Raw genomic sequence first — 21,466 nt, 5'->3', positions numbered from 1 at the left:
AAGCGTCTGACTCTCGGTTTTGGCTCAGGTCATAATCTCATGGTTCGTGGGTTCAAACCCTGCATTGGGCTCTGTGCTGACTGTGCAGAGCCTGTCTGGGATTCTGTCTCCCTCTCTCTCTCTAACCTCCCCTCCCCCCCACATGTTCTCTCTCTTTCTCTCAATAAATTAAAAAAAAAAGTGCTATTACTTAAAAATAAATCGATAAATAATTATAACACAAGGACAATCTGCAACGTGCCCCAAAAAAGGAAAGATAGATTCTGACAGAGCATTAGGGAAAGCTTCATTGAGTAGGTGGTCTTTCATTTGGCCTCTAAAAACAAGCTTTTGTGTTTTGACAGATCTTAATGCAGATATTTTCAACCATTCAGAAACAGTGGAGAAAATAATACAGTGAATTCCTTTCATCTATCTTTGACATTTTTCAGCAGTTTACTAATTTTGTATCACCCATGTCCACTTTTTGGGTTTACTCTGCTGGACTATTTTTCAGCAAGTCCCATTTATCGTGCCATTTAGCCTGTAAACACTTAGTATGTCTCATTTTAAAAAACATAACCAGCAAGCCATTATTATACCCAACAGAATTACCCGTTATCCCCTAATATCATCCAATTTCTAGTACATGTTCGGATTTCTTAAAGGGTTTCAAAGGTTTTTTTCTTCTTTTGTTAGAGTTGGTTGTTCCAATCAGGATCCTGACATGGCACACACATGGCATTTGGTTGTTAGGGTATAGATGTGACCCAGGAAACGTAATACTGTCCCCGCCAACCCTTTTCTCAGGCCAGTGGCTTATAGAAGGAATTGGGCAACCGTTTTGTAGTGTGCTAGATGGATAGAATTTTGGAAGGTAGATATTTGGGGAAGGAAAGGCCACCTCACACACCTGGAGTAAGAACTGTGAGGCGTCTCTGCTTGGGTGTTGGGGTGCAGATGATACTGTCCATCGGCCTGTGCTATTCTTTGCACAGTGGGAAGGTGGGCTTAGGGGTATGGCTTGGGGAACAGTCGTCGTTAGACTGGGGTGAGAAGAGTTGGAAGCCTGGCTAAAGACCGTTGCACGACTGATTGCTAGGATAATACTGAACGTCAGACCTAGAGCGGCAGAGTCATGTTGCCAAGAGCTGAGGATCCGGAGCCTACCTACCTGGGTTCAATTCTCAGCTCTACCACTCTCTAGCTGTGTATTCTTGGACAAATTTCTTAACATACCTAAGTGACTGTTTTCTGAGCTATAAATATGAGGGCTTATACCGATAGCTGCCTCAAAATGTTGTCCTGGGGATTAAATGAGATCACCTGTAGGAGTGTGTAGTAAATGCTCAAAAAAGTTAGCAGTGGTGCAGGCAATGGTAGAAGGATCATCCATGAGAGGCCTTGCTGAGTGGCCTGCATGAGCTCCGGTGACCAGGGATGTGTTGAGAAACAGGGGTCAGGCACTTAAAGAATCACTGATAGCTCAACTTTTTAAGTCTCTTCTTCCCCACCCTTCAAAACACATGCATACACAGGCACCCTACCATGTGCAAAAATAGAAAAGCAAGCAGGAAAATGACTTAGGAGAAAAAGAAATTAGGATTTTTTTCAACAGGATATAATGGAGACATTGGAAGAATATCCACATGGAGATAGTCACTGGAAGTTGAACACTGAGCTCTTGAAGTCTAGAGAAATGGCAAAGTTAGGGTTATAGCTTCTAGGGTCATCCACGTTGAGGTAAGTGAAGCCAGCAGTAAGATAAAAACCACAAGTGAAAAGGTGCAGATTTAAACAAAAGCAAATTCACACATATACACACACTCAACACACACACACACACCGTAGTGAGTTCTGCCTGAGCACACTGAAGACGGTTTAGGGGCAGAAGGAAGAGGAGTTAGTGAATGAAGCAGGCTGAGATGTGTTTGAACATACGTAGGGGATTTAGAAATGGCGCTGTAATGGGAACCAAGATTTCTAAGGAAACCAATGGTTGGTGCAAATGCGGACCTGAAATAAAAGAGGTCTGGGAGGCAGCGACTGATTTTGGTATTAGGAAATAATTTAGGATGTAGGGCCAATTCTGGGGAGTGTGTTCGAAATGCATATCTAAACGCAAAGCTGGCACATATCAGTAAAAATTAAAGACACACAAGAGGGAAAGAACTGAAAGATGGGAGCAGAAAATCTCAGGTAGTAATCTCAAAGTGAGTAAAAAGGTAGAAAAGGCCCTAACTGTGAAAAAGCCACTGGGTTTGGTGAACAGGAAGTCACTGGTACCTTCTGAGAGCCACAAAATGGAATGGCTCATCTTTGAGTTGTACATTTGTGAATTGCAAGCCCTGTGAATGCATGCACCATTTTTTGCAAGAGGGCCTCTTCCATATGGTGAGCTCAATCCCTTGGGAACTAAATTTCAAAGCGACTATCTAATTTTGTAATAAAACAAAAGCCATGTGATTAAATTAGATCAGGGTGATTTGCACCCACGTGTAAAGAATCAGGAGCCGGGTGTGCTCACTTCCAGCAGAAAACTACAAGTCTCCTTCCACAGACTAGCCTCAGAAGTGCTCAGCTAGATGCTAAATGAAAAACTAGACACATGTTTTCCCCAGCAGGCATATTCTGTGCATGCTCTGGGGCCCACAACCTCAAAGTTAATACTTGAGTCTAACATGCTTCCTGAGTAACACCACCGCCATCATAAAACTGCTCTGGGGAACGGACTGTGGTGGATTCGGAGTCTCACGTTTTCTTGGGTTTTGCAGGTAAGATCTTAAAGGCACCGTTGCCAGACGGTCTCAGGGGCCACTGCCAAGCTCTGGTGTTGCTGTTTTTGCACCCCTGCTTGATCCAACCAATGTTTCTGCTGATATGCGTATTTGCTGGTAATGAGTGGGCAGCCGGGCGGGCTGTCCCAGGCTGCATCTGGAGGCTGGTGGTTGAAGGCAGATGACATCAGGCGCAGGGCTGCGTAACTGACTCATACGAGTAGTTATCATCAGATTCCTTCACGGCCACGCGCACATTGCAAACATACGGAAGGATGGAGCTCCCCTAAGCCTACCACGCAGCTTGGTTTAGTCTATAACAATTGATCCCTGCTTTGTTCTCTCTTTCTGTTCTTTACCATAACTGACGGAGTAATGCAGCTGGGCTTCAGGCCGGGCTCACCAAAACCTCCTTTCCTTTAATGGCAAGGCAGCCACGCTCATGGAGGAAAGAGAGAGAATTCCATGTCTCTTAGCTTCTGGAATCTGCAAATCGGGGCCAAGTTACAAACTGCAGGGATGATCACACCTCGTTGGTTTTAAAACCACGTTCTGTTTCTCATATCTGAGTAGTCTTCATGGAAACCTAAAAGCGTGTCTGTGGGTTGGATGGCGAACATGTGCTGTCTTGTCATCTGAGGACAACAGTTGATTTCCTCACACACACACACACACACACACCCCACTGTGTAAAAGGAGGCTGTGGGCAACACAGAAAGATCGCTAGGGTCTCCTCTAAAAGTGAAAGCAGGACAGCTTTACTGAAACTCATAGCCAAAGTTCTGAATCCTAACGGGTTTCATCCATATGGTTGATATTTGAGTCTCTACGTGCTCACTGCTGGTCTTTATGTAGGTACCACATCTGCTTAAGAGTTAAAACAGGTGTCCTCCCCAGCCATAAACAAGATTTTCAGAGGCGATTCTGGGGCCCCTTGTGGCCTCCACGTAACAGAAACAGAACTGTGACAGCCACGAAAGTCCAGTTCGAAGGCCAGACATATCAAAAAAATAAGGATACCAAGGGAACAAAGACACTTAAGGACGTCAGTGAGAAAAAATAATGAAATAATAAAAAGCAAGGGTACTATGACACTCAGTCCATGTTTCATGATCAGCATGACTCAATCTGTCTTCACGTGGTGCTGGTTTACATTTAAAGTGTAACTAGCTAAAAATAAGCCTCAAAACCCTAGATTTTCTGAAGTAGCAACACAGCCTTCACTTCAAATTGCACATCATTTCTGACATAAAAAAAAGCAGTTGAGGACGCAAGAAGCCTTTTTCCCAAGGTGTCGGCTCTGTCCCACAATGTCATCACTCATATTGCAGTCCGGCATTCCCTAGAAATTCTTCCAGTGCTTTCGATTGGACCTCCTGGCCTCTCGGTCCTAAACTCACACACCTTGTGGGGGACGCAGAACAATCGTCCCCCAAAGATGTCTGCATCCAAATCCACTGAACCTCTGACTATACAAGAAAGGGGGATTAAGGTTGCTGCAGAGCCGACCTTAAAATAAGGAGATTATTTTGGAGCACTGGGTGGGCTCGATGTAATCACAAATGTCCTTAAAAGTGGAAGAGGGAGGGTTAGAGACGTGATGATGGAAGCAGGGTCAGAGAGATGCTATTTGGCTGAGTCTGAAAATGGAGAAAGGGGACCACAAGTCAAGGAATGCGTGTGACCTCCAGAAACTGGGAAAAACAGAAACATTCTCTCTAGAGCTTCCAGAAAGGACAGCTGATGTCCTGTCAGAGACTCCTGGAGTTTATAGTCCACTGAGGACCATGTCAGACTTCTGACCTCGAGAAGTTTAAGATAGTAAACCTGTGTCATTTTAAGCCACTAAACGTATATTCATTTGTTACAGCAACAACAGCAAACTGATACGTGCTGTCCGGAAGCAGAGACAGCCTTACCTCGGGAATGCTACCATGACACGGACAGACAGTGCCTGGGTCTCTTTGACAAGAACACCTATTCATTTACTTTTTTCTAGTTAAACTCCAGCATCCAGCAAAGTGCTAATCCTCAGAAAGGATGATATAAAATGGTGCAGCATCTTCTAAATTTGTGTGTGTGGTGGGGAGGAGGTACAGCTGGAGGGGAACGTAACATTATTGTTAGAAACTCAATCCCTTTTTAGCGAACCTGCATTAATGTGATTTTAAAAATCTGCCTTTTCTGTTCCCCGGTGCTTTTTTCTTCAAAATATCCCTGTGTGCTTTGAATGTTTGGATAATCTTTTGAGATGATCTACATCTAGAGAACTTTAGCTCCCAAATCATGCAGATTTTTGGACTATGCCTTCAACGTGATTCAGATAAGGTCTGATAATATTAATACAGTACAGCAGCAAACGGTCTTCAATTCGAAAGGGAACAATTTAAGCAGAATGCTTGGAATAGCTGACAGGAGAATGTTAACAGATTCTACGTGGAACTGTACATTGGTTTTTTTTTGTTGTTGTTGTTTTGTTAGTTTTCATTGGAGAAAAAAAGAGCAAGAGATCCTGTGAGTAAGTTAATTGTACGTAGACCACAGATACTTTTATGCAAAGATTCTCAGGATCCCCTCGGAGTGAGGGCACAACGAAATTCCATGCTTAGAGATAAATGAGGATGTGTCGGGCCCTATATCACTCCCTTTGCCCCAAATGTCCAGGAAATCTGATTTCTTTGCCAAGGAACAAACAATGAGTCATCAGACAAGATGAGTGTTGAGCACCTTTAAGATCTGACAGTGGACTGTGGTTGCCATCAGGAGACCATGCCAGAGAACGAATGGGTCGGTCTGACCTGTCGAACAAAATTAAAAATAGAACGGGAACACTTACCCTCATGTCTCCATTCACAGTTTTCGGTGTGTGATTGAATGCGTGCGCAGGGTCCTTATTGTACACTTTGAGGAGCGATCGGTCCTGAATGTTCCTGGAATCAAACACAGCAATAACTATGGCAGATGAAAGGAGCCTTATTTTGGCCATGTCCTTTGCCTGCCCTGGAGAATCAGGTAAAAGACATGAACAGACACTCCAGCTGTTGTCTACAATCAACCAGACAAAAAGTCCCTTCACCACAAAATAGGCAAAAATAAATAAGGAAAAGGAGAAAAGTGACTTCGGCTTTTCTATCCTGTTTTTGTTCTTAGGAAAGTATCAGTCTTTCCCCAGAGTCCTCCACCCACAAATACCAGGTAGCACGGGCTTTCTTTCAAGATTTGAGCAAGGAAAGCTAACACTTAAAGACACAATAAAGCTCCAATACTTACAATACGTTCAAAGAGATGTGGTTAATATTTAAATATTTAATAGTTTACTTTGCCCAAACACCTGGTTTTCTGCTTATCTCATGAATGCGCACAAATGAAAATGGTTTCCCCTTCAAATACTGTCAGCAAGGAAAATAAAATGTATTTGCAGTCCAGAAAAAAAAAAAAAGTACCACCAACATCAAAACTAATATCCTTCCGATGCTTTTTCTTTTTCTCTTCCACAGTGGGTTTTAAAAAGACTTTTCTGCATACAGGTTGACTTACTGGACGTGCAGGGTGTTTAGAAGGAATAGCAGAGAAAGTCTTCCGCTGGTCTGTTTCTCCTTCTGAGCCCAGCGTTTAGAGCTCCAGTGTCAGCCATACGGCAGCAAAGGACAGAAGTCCCACACCTTGCTTAGAGCCCTACCTTATAATTGTTTAAAAGCCTATGAACGTCGATGAAGTCCTTCTCCCTCCACATTCAGCTTTCATCAGCAGAAGGGCCACCCAGGGCACTTTCAGCCCCGTCTACACTGAGTCTCCCCAAGGCCGGTGCGCTGAGCTCAGGGAAATGTGTGCAGGAAGACGCATTCCTTTCCTCCAGGTGCAGCATACGCTCTGTGGGCTGATCACAATCTCTGGCATTACTGGGTTATGTTTTGTTTTAAATGAAGTGAGGGATTCTTGGACTGGTCTTGCTTCCCTCCTTTAAATATGTCAGTAATTGCTTTGAAGCAATGACTAGCCCAAGCTTGCATGGCTGCCCCAGGCTTCAAGTAGCTCATTACAAGCTGGTGTGAGAGGGGTTGGGTTACTGCGAAGGCAAGAGCTCACAGAAGTTGAGGATACAGGAATTCCCTAAAGGACCCTCCTGTGGCTGGAGGGGGGAGGGAGTCACAAGTGACAATATGAAGAAGCTGAAAACCTTACTTGAGCCATGAAAAAACTTAGTGTGATTCTAAAGGTATTTTAAAAAGATGAGGTTGGTTTATGATTAATTTAGAAACATGCTCATCCAAGAGGAACCAACAGTAAAGGCCCAGATTGCATTTACCATGGCAACATTTACAACATGGGATTTCAACCTGACCGCTCTACAGCATTTCCCTAAGGAAAATACGAAGAACCCAACACAATGACGAAATAGTTAAATGTTTAACAAATACGCTCTCACTTCAAAAATACTAGATATGAAAGGAAATTTGTCTCAAAAATACTGGATGTGAAAGGAAATTTGTCTCTGGGCTCAGAAGATGAAAGCCATTGTCTTCAGTTATAATCTACAAGGTACATTTTGTGGGGAAGGGGGACACTGCATATAATGCCGATGGTGAGAATTTATTCTCCCATTCAAATAAAACGTAATTGAGGCATTTTATGCACATGAGCAAAGAAAGAGAGTAATTCTTGGGAAAAAAACCTACATTTGATCACCTAGCATAAACATTATATTCATCACGAAATAAAAACACTTTACCCACTTAAAATATTTGTAGGTCCATTTTTATAAGGAAATCAAAATACTGAAAAGTAAAATTATAGACAAAGTTATAAATCAATGATTTTCCAGTTAAACATTAAAAAAATGTTTTTTTAACGCTTATTCATTTTTGGGAGACAGAGACAGAGTACGAGCAGGGGAGGGGCAGAGAGAGAGGGAGACACAGAATTGGAAGCAGGCTCCAGACTCTGAGCTGTCAGCACAGAGCCTGACCCGGGGCTCAAACTCATGAATTGTGAAATCATGACGTGAGCCGAAGTCGGACGCTTAACAGACTGAGCCACCCGGGCACCCCACCAGTTAAACATTTTAAATGAGATTAAAATCACTTTCACAAATGTAAACATATTAACTGAATATTATTAATGTTTAAAGAAAGGATCCCATTTTCTCTCAAGCACTATTTTTATCTATTTTATCAACTGACTTTGCATCAAGGAGAAGTATCTCAGTTTGACATGTGGGGCGACCTCTTCCTCTTTGACCTCCCTCCATCTCTTTTTCTAAGACTTCCTTGCAACACTCTGGAAGAACGTGTAGAGGAAACCCTAGCAGTAACACCCTGAGTTTGGGAAAGTCTCCAGAAAATCGTGACTCATTGCAGCTTAAAAGTGCTTGCATGAAAATAAATAAGTAAATAAATAAAAATGGTTGCAAGACAGTGGGGTCTAATTGTTTCTCATCACCTCATCAGGCTTGAGCTCCATAATGAAAAGTGGCTTCGTGTAGTGTCATACGGATTTATTATTCCAGTACTCTGACTGCACAACATGGAAATTCAAGAAAATTGCTGTAAAACAATTGCTGTATGTCTGTGTGAAAATACTACATGCGATCGTATGACCGCAAACACACTCTTCAGAGATACTGCGATCACTCCACGTTTAAGTTCATGCTCTATAAATTCGATTTTGTTTTTTTGGTGACAGGCTGATTAATAATTTATTTCAAAAAACAGACATGAATTTTCTGATACCCATGAATATTTAAACGTGTTTTTTAAAAGCAGCAAGGCCGTGCAACAGATGTAGCACCCATACCTTAGGGCATGCGTCAAACTTTGAAAGCCCTAAATTACTCATACACTTTGGCACACGCCTAAATATGTCATCTGTGATCATTGTTAGATATTTATCAGTTTACACTCAGTATGCACTAGGAGGCATATTTTTAGGAAGTGGTTCTTATTAATTTCATAATGAAGAAACAGGGCATCCTGTTGTCCCCATGGGGAAGGGACGCAAAAATCCAAGTTGTGGACCAGGTCAGTTGGTCAGGGAACATTCCGAGGGAATAAGAAACTCGTCACCAAGGATGTGGACAGTCAGGCCTGGGGCTGGGCTTGGAAATAACCTGGCTGTGTGATCTTGAATGAGCCCTTTAACTTTTACACATCTGAGTTTCTGGTCCCATAAAATGAAAGGGCTGAATTAGTCACTACATAATTTTTTAAGTTCTAAAATGTCTAGAGGCTATAGGAGCGACTGCTTTTCTGTGCTGACCTAAGTCCGGTTTGTCAGGCTGTTTGGCTGGAAGAGATCAGATGGGTCCCCTCTGCTCTGGACACACCAACACCTCAGTAGACACAGATGTTTTTGCTTCTGTGCAGCCTGCTGTGGCTTGAGTCTGCTTAGCTTCATCTGAGAGGACATTCTCCTGGGGGCCCTGGAGAAAGCCCACCTGGGAAGTGAGATTCTTTGGTAAGGCCAACTATTTAAGAAAAACATGAAAAAGGACAATGTTTCTCGGCCTTTTTTCTTGTGGACAACAGCACAGGGTCCCCTGCTTCGACTCTAACCTGTTGTTGGATATGGCGCAGTGGGATCATTACCTAAAAGGTTTCACAGCCTCTGTGAGGGAAAGAGCACTTGAGAAGGAGCTGGGAAAGTTCCAGTCACAAGCATGGCCTTATGGTGTTGATCAAGTCCCTCCACTACCTTCTGGGCCTCAGTTTCCCTAACTCTTAGTGGACTAGATTATTTCTTAACATTCTTTTCAGATGTAATAGGCAAGGATCTATGTGGAAGAAGTCTGTCCTCATCTTTGTAAACCAGACCTTATAAATGGATTACAGAAAAGCAGATCGTGAATCCACACCTGGGGGTAAGATAAGCCTACCAATCAGGGTAATAGCTGTGCTTTGCTCATGGGGACACGGAGAGATTAGGACTCAGTACAAACTGTAACAATGCTAAATGCAGTATGTTGGACATACACATACACACACACACGCGCGCGCGCACACACACACGGTGTAACTACCTACCTCACATCGTTTAGTTCATAATAGACATTTCTGCTTTCGTCTTTGATGTAAATGGCAACACTGGGCGACTCTAGCATCTTCATGGTGAGCTGCTGTGGAAAGGCACTTACGAAGAGAGCACGGATTGTGTCTGCACTTGTGATTTCATTCGGCATCCTGAGCTGCTTGGTTTCATCCCCATACTGGAGATAGAGAACCCCTGCATGCAAAATGAACAAGGTTATCAGTCCAGATCAAGATGCACACAACACGCAGCAAAAGTTCAGCCACTCCTGTCTTACCACAGACAGCAATGTTCAGGACAAGCTTGGAAAGAGTGTAACAAGAGACATTTGTTTGGAATTTCCAAAGATTCGCATAAATATTCACTTTTATTCTTTGGAGTCCAGGCAGATGTTAAAGAGGCTAATTTTCAACTCTTAAAACCAGAGACAGGAAGCTAACTTCTGGTAGCCAAAAGCAAAAGACAATACTTGATTCCCCTGAAAGGAATATTTAGGAATTTGACTCCGTAGGGTGATTTTCCCCATGTCTTTCGCTAACAAACAACACAATCATTATAGCGATGGGTACGCTATATAGTTTAAATCTTTATAGTCCATTCAGAGACATGTTAAGTGGAAAGGCTACAATATTTCTGTGGCTCTAATACATATTTATTGAATGTTTATACCAAATGAAACTAGCTAAGAAAAGAATCTGGCACCCCAATGTTTCAGAAAGAAAATGGAGCAAACCAGTTACCCAAAAGACAAACGGAAACATCAGATCACAGAATTTTGGAGTTCCAGGGTGTATGTGGCTTCCAATGAACAATACCTCCCAGTATTCATACCCCTGTGAGTGTAATCCCTTACCACATTGTGTCTGGGTTTGACCATGTCTCACTTGTTTTGACCAATGAGACATTAGCATGCAAAATGCAAAATGGAGGCTTGGTAAGTGCTTGCACACCAGACCTTATCTTCTTGATGAGTGTGGTCTTGGACGCTCCCCCACTGAACCAAGCTTCTGTGAGTCCAGCTGAGCCCAATGGCGAGGCCACGTGAAGAAGAATGAAAGTCCTGACTGACAGCCCCCACTAAGCCCCCATTCGATAGCCGGACCACTGGCCAGTCATGCGGGTGACCCATCTTGAGAGCACCTCCAGCTCCCAGGTGACCTGCTCCAGCTGTCAGATGGAACGGAAATGCAATGCCCCCTCCAAGCCCTGCCGAAACTACAGAATAAAGCAAATAAATAGTTGTTAATTTAACTCACTATGTTTAGGGTCCCTTGTTATTCAGAAATGTATAACTGAAACAGGATATCAAAGATCCGGACATTTCATTTGAATCCACTTCCTGTGAGAATCTATTGAGGACAGACTAATACCCTTAGAGTAAGCTTTGGCAGGAGAGACTCAAAAGAGAATAGAATATGGTTTCTGATTAAAGATGGCAATTCATGCAACAAATTCGTCTCTATCTCCTCCTGAAAGTCCATTAAAGTGACAACGAAGATTAACAAAGCGTAAATTAAAGAATTAAGGGAATTAGAGAGGAAACAACAACAGACAAGAGAAAGTCAACGCCTAAGTCTTCAAGGGGAGAACTCCACATAAAACATGCAGGGCTGGGGCGCCTGGGTGGCTCAGTCGGTTAAGTGTCTGACTCTTGATTTCGGCTCAGGTCATGATCTCAGGGTCGTGAGATTGAGCCCTGCATCAGGCTCTGTGCTGAGCGTGGAGCCTGCTTGAGATTCTCTCCCTCCCTTTCCCTCTGCCCCTCCCCCACCTGTGTGCGAACTTAAGCGCGCACTCTCCCTCTCTCAAAATATAAAATAAAATAAAGAAATAAAATAAAGAAATGTCCCTTTAAAAAAAACAACAACAAAACAAAACAAAGGAGGCTAACAAACAAAAAACATGCAGGGCCAGGGAAGCTCCAAAACCAAAGCAACAGATCCTTCTGAGGGGAGGAATTCAGACTGAGTGCAAAGCATGAAGCCTGATGGAACTTTTCCTTCTTTTTAATGGTGCTGCAAACTGTTTGAAACTCCCCTTCTATCCCACTCAGCCAACCGACTCCCTACAGAAGAAGACTTAAGAGGTAGAATAAAACAGACTGGATTCTGGCTCATCAGGCACAGGGGAGAGTGGGTGAGGTGCCTTCTGACAAAATGCTTGCAAAGAGGTGACCCTCAGTCAGGAAGCTGGAGGAACCCTACAGGGGTTCCATTACACTTGAGGGTAATGGTCAAGTGCTGTCTGATCACCTCATTGCGAAGCGGCCCAACCCCATATGAAAGCTTCCAGTTAGTACGACTATGCCCCACGCACACATTCACAGACTACCCAGGATTAACAGACATTTCACAGAAACCACTAACATGAAACACCAAAATAAACAGAAAACAGAAACTCAGAAAAGATGAGACTGTCCAAGAAAAGGGGAACATTTAGAGAACAAGGGCAGTCTCTGGGAACCATGACAGCAGGAATTAAGAATTGAGGGAGAAGAGGCGTGCCTGGCAGGCTCAGTCAGTAGAGCATGTGACTTTTGATCTTGGGGTTGGGTGTACAGATTACTTAATTTAAAAAAAAAAAAAATTCAGGGAGGAAGAAAAAGTTGATGAAATCACAGAAAGTAGAGCAAAAAGATGACGGGACAGGAGACAGTGAAAAACAATAAGAAAAACAGAATTATTTCAGAGCATCCCAAGTCTTACTAACCGGAATTTGGATAAAAGAGATCAGGAAAAGCAAAAGTTCTACAAAAAGTATCCTGAAAAAATGTTCCCCCACACTGAAGGACCTGACATCAGAGATCGAAAAAGCTTATGAAACACACCACAGACTCGGGCTTGTCACTGAGACATTCCAGATGGTAAGGGGAGAACAGAAGGTCCTACAAGTTCCCAGGGATTTGGGGAGGAAGGTCACAAAGAATCAGGAGTCAGAAAGGCATTAGAACAGCCACCCGGAGGGGGCTTGGGTGGCTCAGTTGGTCTAGCCTCTGACTCTTGATTTCAGCTCAGGTCATGATCTCACGGTCCTGAGATGGAGGCCACCATTGGGCTCTGTGCTGGACATGGAAGCTGTTTAAGATTCTCTCTCTCCCTCTCTCTCTGCCCTTTCCCTACTCTCTCTCTCTAAAAAAAATAAATTAAAAAATTTTTCAATAAATAAGTAAAATGAAGGAAGGAAGGAAAGAAGGAAAGAAAGAAAGGAAGGAAAGGAAGGAAGGAAAGGAAAAAAGGAAGGAAAGAAGGAAGGAAAGAAGGAAGGAAGGAAGGAAGGAAGGAAGGAAAGAAAGAAAAAGAAAGAAGGAAAGAAAGAAAAGAAAGAAAGAATGAAAGAAAGAAAGAAAGAAAGGAAGGAAGGAAGGAAGAAAGAAAGAAAGAAAAAGGAAGAAAGAAAGGAAGAAAAAGAAAGTCAGTCAATAGCAACTCAGAAACCAGAAGACAATGGAGAAATAGCTTTGAAAATCCAGAAGGAAACATTTTTGATCTCAGTCTATATCCATGCAGACCATCAATGAGGTATTTATCATAATCAGCTTCTCATGAGGCCTTTCCACCTTGTCCAAAATTTCAGCAACCATTCACCCTAATACTTCATACCCCCCATTCTTATTTCATTTCTATTCCTCAGTAACATTCACATACAGTGTAATTCATATTTTAACTCTTGCTGTTATTTGTCATCACTTTCTTCCTCTAGACTGTAACCTTCATGAGGTCTGGGATTGTTTTTTAAACTTTTGTTGTTGTTCACCACAGAACCCTTGGTGCCTATAGATACCACCTGTCGCACAGCAAGTCCTCAACAAATGTCTGTTGAATGAATGAAGGAATGAATGGTTTGTCAGTCAGCCAAAAGGAATGTTCGTCTGGGGTCTGTGCAAGCTGTAAGGGCTTTTGCTACATGAAACAGCCTAGCTGTCTTGTTTCTGATTTGTACACAGATTAGAAATACTTTCTGAAGTAGCTGTTTCCTTATTCCTTGATTGGAGTAGTCCTTCTGCGCTGAGCATAAGCAGCTAGATTTCCCCTCCGAGGAAATTTTGATCCTCAGCTTCTTCAGGGAGTGAGTTTTTCAAAATATCCATGCCGTTACACATTCCTCAGGGTTCAGAAAAATCCTTTCAAGTCTGTCTGATCACACAGATCTTGCAATTTTTCGTCCCAAACGGGAGACGTGGTGACTGCCCCAATGGGATCGGTAATGCCGTAGCAAAATGCCAAAACCACTCTTGAGGTCTGGGACCCGACCATGCCTGGGCGAGGCCCCCGCCAATGGGTTACTTATGGCCTCGCTACAGTCAAATCACCCAGAGGGCCTGGTTCTCATTCCCACATCTGCATTCTGTACGTGTGTGTGCTTGAAATAGAATTTGTAGGCTCTGAGTGAAAAAAAAAAAAGAAAAGATTGGGCCCAAATGACGGTTACCTCAGGGTCTGGCTGGTGCAGCTGCCAGCTGGGGCTACGAGTCCAGTTAGAGATCGTGCAAATGCGGAGAAGACGGGAAAAATGCCTTTTCAAACAGAGGGGAAGAGTCTTTTTACACTGGATTCAGTTTGCTTTCTCGACTCAGGAGAGGTATTTCGAAATGCTTTAAGTCAGAAGGCAATCTCTTAATATATGATGGCGTTTTACTGGCACAGCGATGAGATTCAGTACACGCTGGCTATTTTCCTAGCCCTCGGCTGTACTGCCTGATCCAGATTCCAGGGGCAGTCTGAAGGACTTTGGATCATAAACTCTCATTTTGTGAAGGAGGAGGACAGGGAAACGCCTTTAGAGGAGGTCTGCTATGTGTCAGCAACGGGATGCACGGTTTTCCCATCAGCACTGTGTCTCCTGTCAGGTGGCTATGATGGCCCCGTGTCACAGATAAGGAAAAGGAAGATCAGAAGGTCCAAGGTGCCTGCCTAAAGCGAAAGCTAGTAAATGGCTATCTAGCTTCGATATCCCATTCTGTCAATCCACAGACCCCATGATCCCTCCCTTGACGCATAAGGCGTCTGAAATTCTGCACGGAGTCTTACCCATCTCCTCCAGTCTTCCTCTCTGGACAATGCTAGCTGTCCTCACACTCTTCTCCTGCCCATCTGCTTGATGATACTGAAGCATAATGGGGGTGGGGGGCAGCTCGGAAAAAAAGATTCCCGTCTTTAAGTCTACTTAAACGCTGACACATGGTTGGAAACAATCCACTTTGCCGAGGGGAGCCGGGGCAGGCATGGGGCTCTGAGAGCAACAGTATTGAAATCAACCTCAAGACACCTGGAGCCCCTCTGAGAGGCCAGAATGTCCCAGGGTTCTTCCACCTCAATGGCCCTGCAAAGGCAATGTGGATTTTTCACCAAGAACTCTTGGTCACATTTTACAAAACAGAAATAAAGTATGCTTGGCAGGTCACGCTGGGGCTATACATCCTTATAATCTTTTGAATATTGGAATGAGTTCCGGAACGTGGGACATCTCAAATATTCCTTGTCTTGATGTAGTTAAGCAAGGATTTTCACCCAGTCGCCTAGCTACGGACTGAATGTCTGTGTGCTTCCCCCACCCCCCATTCTTATGTTAAAACTCTAATCTCCCAGGTGATGGTGTTTGGAGGTGGGGCCTCTGGGAGGTAATTAGGCCCCCGAGGGTGGAGGACCCCGATGCCAGGAGTGCCCTTCTAAGAAGAGACACAAGAGTTTGTTTTCTCTCTCCGTTCTCTGTCACACGGACATAGACTGAGAAGACAGCCATCGGCAAACGGTGAAGTGGGTCCTCCCCGGGCACCAGCCGGATTTGCTGGCGCCTTGGTCTTGAACTTCCAGCCTTTGGAACTGACAAATACGCTGTTTTAAGATACTCTGTGTATGCGAGTTTGTGACTGCAGCCTGAATGGGCCAATACAGACCTCAGTCTCCCATTGCTGCCCTATTACCCCACACCAGGCCACAGTCCTATGGCACTCTGGATGTGCCGCAAATCTTGCTGTTCTGTGAACTCAGCATGCACGCTTGCGACGCACGCTGCACCGCCACTGTGGGTGACCTTCCCACCAGTTTGCTCGGCACACACACTACCTCCTCTGAGCGATCTTCCCCGACCACTCCTCTGTCACGTTTCCACTGAGAATCGAGGAATTAATTTTTCTTTCTTTTCAAGTTTATTTATTCTGAAAGACAGAACAAGAGAATGCGTGTGCGTGCACGCAAGCAGGGGAGGGGCAGAGACAGGCTCTGTGCCGTGAAGGCAGAGCCCGACGTGGGGCTCAAACCCACGAACTGGGAGATGGTGACCTGAGTTGAAATCAAGAGCTGGACGCTTAACCATCAGAGCCACCCAGGTGCCCCAGGAATTAATTTTTCTTACACCTGTGCTCACATTGTGTTTTACTGAAATTATAAGCATGGCTTTTTTTTAAAAAAATTAATGTTTATTTATTTTTTAAGAGAGAGATCGAGTGCAAGCAGGGGAAAGGCAGAGAGAAAGGGAGACGCAGAATCCGAGGCAGGCTCCAGGCTCTGAGCTGTCAGCACAGACTCATGAACCGTGTCTTTTTTCACCAAGGAAGAGTGTGAGGACAGCTAGCATTGTCCAGAGAGGAAGACTGGACTCAAACTCATGAACCGTGAGATCGTGACCTGAGCTGAAGTCGGATGCTTAACCGACTGAGCCACCCAGGCGCTCCACAAGTATAGCTTTTAATTCCACAGTATGATTACCTGCATTCATCAGATGGGAATATATAGTAGAATGTTAGACTCGTAGTAGATGCTCACATATCTTTCAGCTGAAATGAATTCAATTCTCCCTGTAATGTGGCCAATCTAATATGTATGCTTCCCTTCTGGCATGCCTTCCACAATCTCCCCTAAATGGCATTTCCCACAGGCAGATGATGGGGACAATCCAAATGACCTACATTCCTCAGTTTCTCCAAATCCAATGTATGATTATGCAAATCAGTATCTGCATTACAACTATTGCAAATGGCCAATTGCCTTAAAAATAGAAAGAGTGCTTACAGTACTTTCCGATAGGGAACTCAGTTGTCAACTTAATAAGAAAAATATAAATATGAAAATATTAAGATAGCTTTTTATACCTGTGAAATTGGCAAAGGCGTTTACAATACAATAAACAGTGCTGACAAGGGTTGGGAAAATGAATTTTCTCACATACCACTGTTGGGAAAGTAAACTGACAGTGCTTCTCTAAAGGGCTATTTGTGTCAAAAGCCCTCTAAATTATACATACGGTTTGAGCCGGTAATTTCATTTCTACATATTTATGCATAAAGATGTAGTGGTCAGGATGCTCAAAAAAGCATCATCTATAGGAAGAACATAGGGGAATTCCAACATTAGGGGAGTCATTTAATAAATCCATTCATTTGATAAATCAATTCGTTGAACACTATGCTGTCATTAAAGGAATTCTAGAAGGATACGAGAAAATTTTTATAGTTTGTTAAGTGGTAAAGCATACTACAAAACAGAAAGGAACCAGATTTGTAGAAATCAGTTAATCACCTTGATGGCAGGGATGATGGAACAGGTCTTGTTTGGTCTGAAGCTTATACAGTTTTGAGGGACCTCTTTAAGAACAATTAGAAATAGCAAATCCAGTAGGAAAGTTAATTACTTATGCATGGGGACCTGAACCTTGGTTTCATCGAGTTCATGGTAAGTCTACCTATTTGATGACTGCACACCAAAGTGACAAGAAGAGTCATTGTCTTTGGGTGATAAGGTCATGGATGATATTGTTCTCTCCGATTTTTCTGCATATTCTCCATTTCCTAGAATAAGTATGCTTTCATTTGATCATTTGAAAAGGTAACCTCCACAGATCTAAAGAGATTGGCCAACTAGGGATTCTCCTCAGGAAACCGGGGAGTTTTTTCAGCCGGAAGAGATGGGCCAAGGAGGCTGCTCCTAGAAAGATTTCCGTTGGCGTCGGAAGAATTGTAAACTGGCATCCGAAATGGGGACGACATTGGTGGTTGATATAAACAAAAGATTCCAGGTTAGTTAACACGCTGGTGTATCCTTAAGAGACTGAATTCAAGAGTCTTATGATTTAGAACAAAATGAACTGAAGGGGACCTGTAGGGATGGCTTCATCCCTTCACTACATAAGCCCCTATGATGTGCCGGGTCCTATACCAGAAATGGGAAGTACAGAGGTAAGCCTCTGGTCACCCTCTGTGTTCTAACCCCTCCAGAGGGGCTCCATAAACGACACTGTTCTTTAGAAGTTAGCGATTCATAGCTAACACCCGCTGGCATTCTGTTTCGGACACAGCAGCGTTTTCAAGACAAGTCTGCGTGGGTTCCTTGAAAAGCTCCAGCATGCCCTCAGATGTCAGTAACTTTTCCCGTCCTGAGCAGACCCATGCTGCTATGTCCCTTCCTATGGAGTAGCTTTTCAAGCAGGTGACAAAGCAGGATGGCGACAGTTGCCTTGTGAGGAGGAACAAGGTAATAGAAAATTTATTGTCCATAGAAAGTTGATAATCTTTATTTTTGGAATAACCTCTCAGCTTTCAGTGTCTTTGTTTTGGGTAACCAGCAACTCTTTGCAGAAGTATCTGAAGAATGATTATATCAATCAAATAGCTGCTTATTTCATCCAGATACCTGATATTTAAGGCAATGTAAGACTTTGTGAAGTCTTTTAACTAATTTATCTTCTATTAGTTATAATGGAGGAACTATGGAGGCCCTCTGGAGAATCCCTAAGGGAGAGTCTTTATGAAAGACTACGAATTTCCTGGCAAATAAATGCAATTTTATGCCAAATTCTAATTTACAATGTGCTTTAAAGAGTCCTAATTGTGGAGCCACCTGCATTAGCATCACGGAAGAAGATGTTAAAAAAAAATAAGTCTGTTGGAAGTTGAATATGATAGAGTCTTGCCCCACTCAACAACCTGACAGGCAGTAGTCACTGGACAGAGATCCTGCTCGGAGGCACTCATTCTCAAGACAAAGTCTTAGTCATGGCACCATTGCGATTAACTCCTTAACTTTATTTTGTTCCAGACAAATCGGTATACCTGGGACTCAAGTGATATGATAGTACCATTGAAGTGAGATCCCAAGGCATTTCTCTAAGAAAAAAAAAATGCCTTGAAGAATGTGTTGATGACTTCTGGAATTCAAGCTGTGTTAAAGTCATGAGTGTGTCAGATGCTGACTTCTGGGGCTGGGACCCTATTCATTCCCAGTGGATCTTACTGGTCTTTTACATGGATAGTTAGAAACTTGTCTCTGAAGAAGCTATAATGCACAGTCACTACAGAACCTGCGCAACGTCAAGGGAGTCAATAACTTAATCTTGAAGGTTAGTCAGCAATTAGGGTGGAAAATGCATGAAATGCTGTGAGAAACACCGGAATTAAGTATGAGAAGTACGGTACAACTGTAACTAAATTCTTTCTTATACTTCAGGTGAGCAGTCAGTTAAATTAAACATCGCAATGTCCATTCATTTTATGTTTTTAAGTTTTTTATTGTTATTTTATTTTAGAGAGAGAGAGAGTACAAGCAGGGGAGAAGAGCAGAGAGGGAGAGAGAGAGAGAGAGAGAGAGAGAGAGAGAGAGAGAGAGAGAATATTAGGCATGCTCCATGCTCAGCACAGACGCTGATGTGGGGTTTGATCCCACGACCCTGGGATCATGACGTGAGCTGAAACCAAGAGTCAGCTGCTCAACCGACTGAGCCACCCAGGCGCCCTGTCAATTCATTTTATAAGGCTAGTATTAATCTGAATGATAGGCAAGTAGTAAAAGGAAAAGCTTGAAATTTAAACGCAACCCCCTAAATAAAATATTAGCAAAACAGACCTAGCAAAGTATGAAAAAATACATCATGACCAAGAAGAATTTATCTCAGGAATATAAGGATGGTTTGACACTACATAGTCTAGTCCTAATATATTCTACAATAAGAAATAAGAGGAGCTCTAGACGATAATCTTGATAGCGTCAGAAAAAGGTTAAGAAAAAATAAGTTAAAAGTAAGAACTCTTTTAATTTGGCGAAAGGTATCCAACCAAAAACCTCAAAGAAGGGTAACGCTTAATGATGAAACATTAGAAACATTGTCCTTAAACTTGGATTTTTGTGGGGGAATAGGAGCACCAGGCTGGCTCAGTCAGTGGAGCATGAGACTGTTGATCTCAGGGGTGTAAGCCCGAGCCCGATGTTGGGTGTAGAGATTACTCAAAAACAAAACCTTGAAACTCAGATTTTTTGTTATTGCTGCATCTGAAGTCAGTCTGAGTAGCACCGTTAGTACAAGAAAAAGAAATAAAAACGCATATGGATTAGGAGGGATAATCAAAACTGCTTTTTCTCAGGTGATATAACAGTGAATCCAAGGAAACCTGCAGACACACTATTAGAACTAATGAGGATTCAGTATGACTGAATGATGTACAATCAATATCTAGATTCAACAGCAACCCCAGATACTAGAAAAAAAATTAGAGAATACAGTTTAATAAAAATATACCACTGACAGCAACAATCCTGCAATTCTGAAGAAAACAGTAAGAGGGAGTACTTGCTGTATTAGCTATCAACACTATTAACACTGTGGTTTTGGCACAGGGATGGAACAAACAGAATTATGGAACAAAACAGCCTGGAAAAAGACACGGGATTTATGAAAGCTTGATATATGGCAGAAGGAGTGGGACAAAGCCATGAAGAAAGGACTATTCAAGAAGTAGTGTGAGGAAAGCTGGTTCTCAAAATGGAAAAAGTAAAAAAAGAAAAAAAAATCCTTTCCTTATGCTATAAGTAAAATAAATTCCTGATGGACTAAAGACCTGTGAGAAGTTAAAACTACGAGATTTAAAAAACAAAACAAAACACGATGCTGTCTGCTAACACACTGATATGGGGACTTTTATTTTATTTTATTTGAGAAAAAGAGAGAGAGAGAGAGAGAGAGAGAGGAGCAGAAGGAGAGGGAGAGAGAGAACCTTAAGCAGGTTCCACACCCAATGTGGAGCCCAACGCGGGGTTCGATCCCATGACCTGAGCTGAAATCAGGAGTCAGATGATTAACTGACTGAGCCACCCAGGCATTACAGGGACTTTTAAAAGAAATAAAAACCATAAGCCATAGAGACAAATACAGCTGAATGACACTACATTACAGAATATTTTTACTGTAAAAGGCATTATCACCAAAATAAAGAAGACAAACCACAGTCTGAGAGAAGTCATTTACAAGTCACGTGTTCTACCAAGGACTAGTATTCAGAATAAATAAAGAACCCTTATCAATCAATAAGAAAATAGAAAGCGGGAAATAATAGATATCCCAAACTCATGGCATAAGAAGGCAACTCGCAGAGGAAGAAGCCCCAGCAGCCAATAATCATAAAAGTGCCCAACCTCACTATTGATTATGGAAATAAAAATGGAAACCATGGCATTGCATACCCATCAGAGAGGCAAAAGTCAGTAAACCCAGTGACCCCAAGTATTGGTGAAGTCATGGAAAATGCAGTCTGCTCTTCACTGCTCGTGGGATACCTGGTAAAACCGAAGATGTTCATCCCGCCACCTGACTTTAAATTATCCATCAGAGAGAAGAATCTCACAAGCCAAGCACTTGTTCTAAGATGCTGTTTACAGCACCATTTCCCACCACTTTGTTCTCACTGGTTTATTCACATAATGGGA

The 21,466-nt window shown here is 42.8% G+C and overlaps 1 protein-coding gene across 11 annotated transcripts in view; it reads right to left on the bottom strand.

Annotated features, from left to right (window-relative positions):
- KIAA1217 (KIAA1217 ortholog) overlaps positions 1 to 21,466 on the bottom strand; it is a 300,868-nt gene that overhangs the window by 89,449 nt on the left and 189,953 nt on the right. For 10 of the 11 annotated variants that reach the window (XM_015537196.2, XM_015537200.2, XM_042991231.1 and 7 more), the window contains exons 4-5: positions 9,776 to 9,974; positions 5,593 to 5,686 (exon numbers count right to left, since the gene is read on the bottom strand). In XM_015537196.2, the coding sequence (XP_015392682.2) occupies positions 5,593 to 5,686; positions 9,776 to 9,974 (293 nt within the window). Of the gene's footprint in view, positions 1 to 5,592; positions 5,687 to 9,775; positions 9,975 to 14,806; positions 15,242 to 21,466 lie in introns of those variants that run through there. The other variant, XM_042991234.1, reaches the window with a different exon arrangement.

The sequence above is a fragment of the Panthera tigris genome, chromosome B4 (assembly GCF_018350195.1).
Source record: "Panthera tigris isolate Pti1 chromosome B4, P.tigris_Pti1_mat1.1, whole genome shotgun sequence".
NCBI classification, from domain to species: Eukaryota; Metazoa; Chordata; class Mammalia; order Carnivora; family Felidae; genus Panthera; species Panthera tigris.
This window is presented reverse-complemented; position numbering and strand designations above follow the sequence as displayed.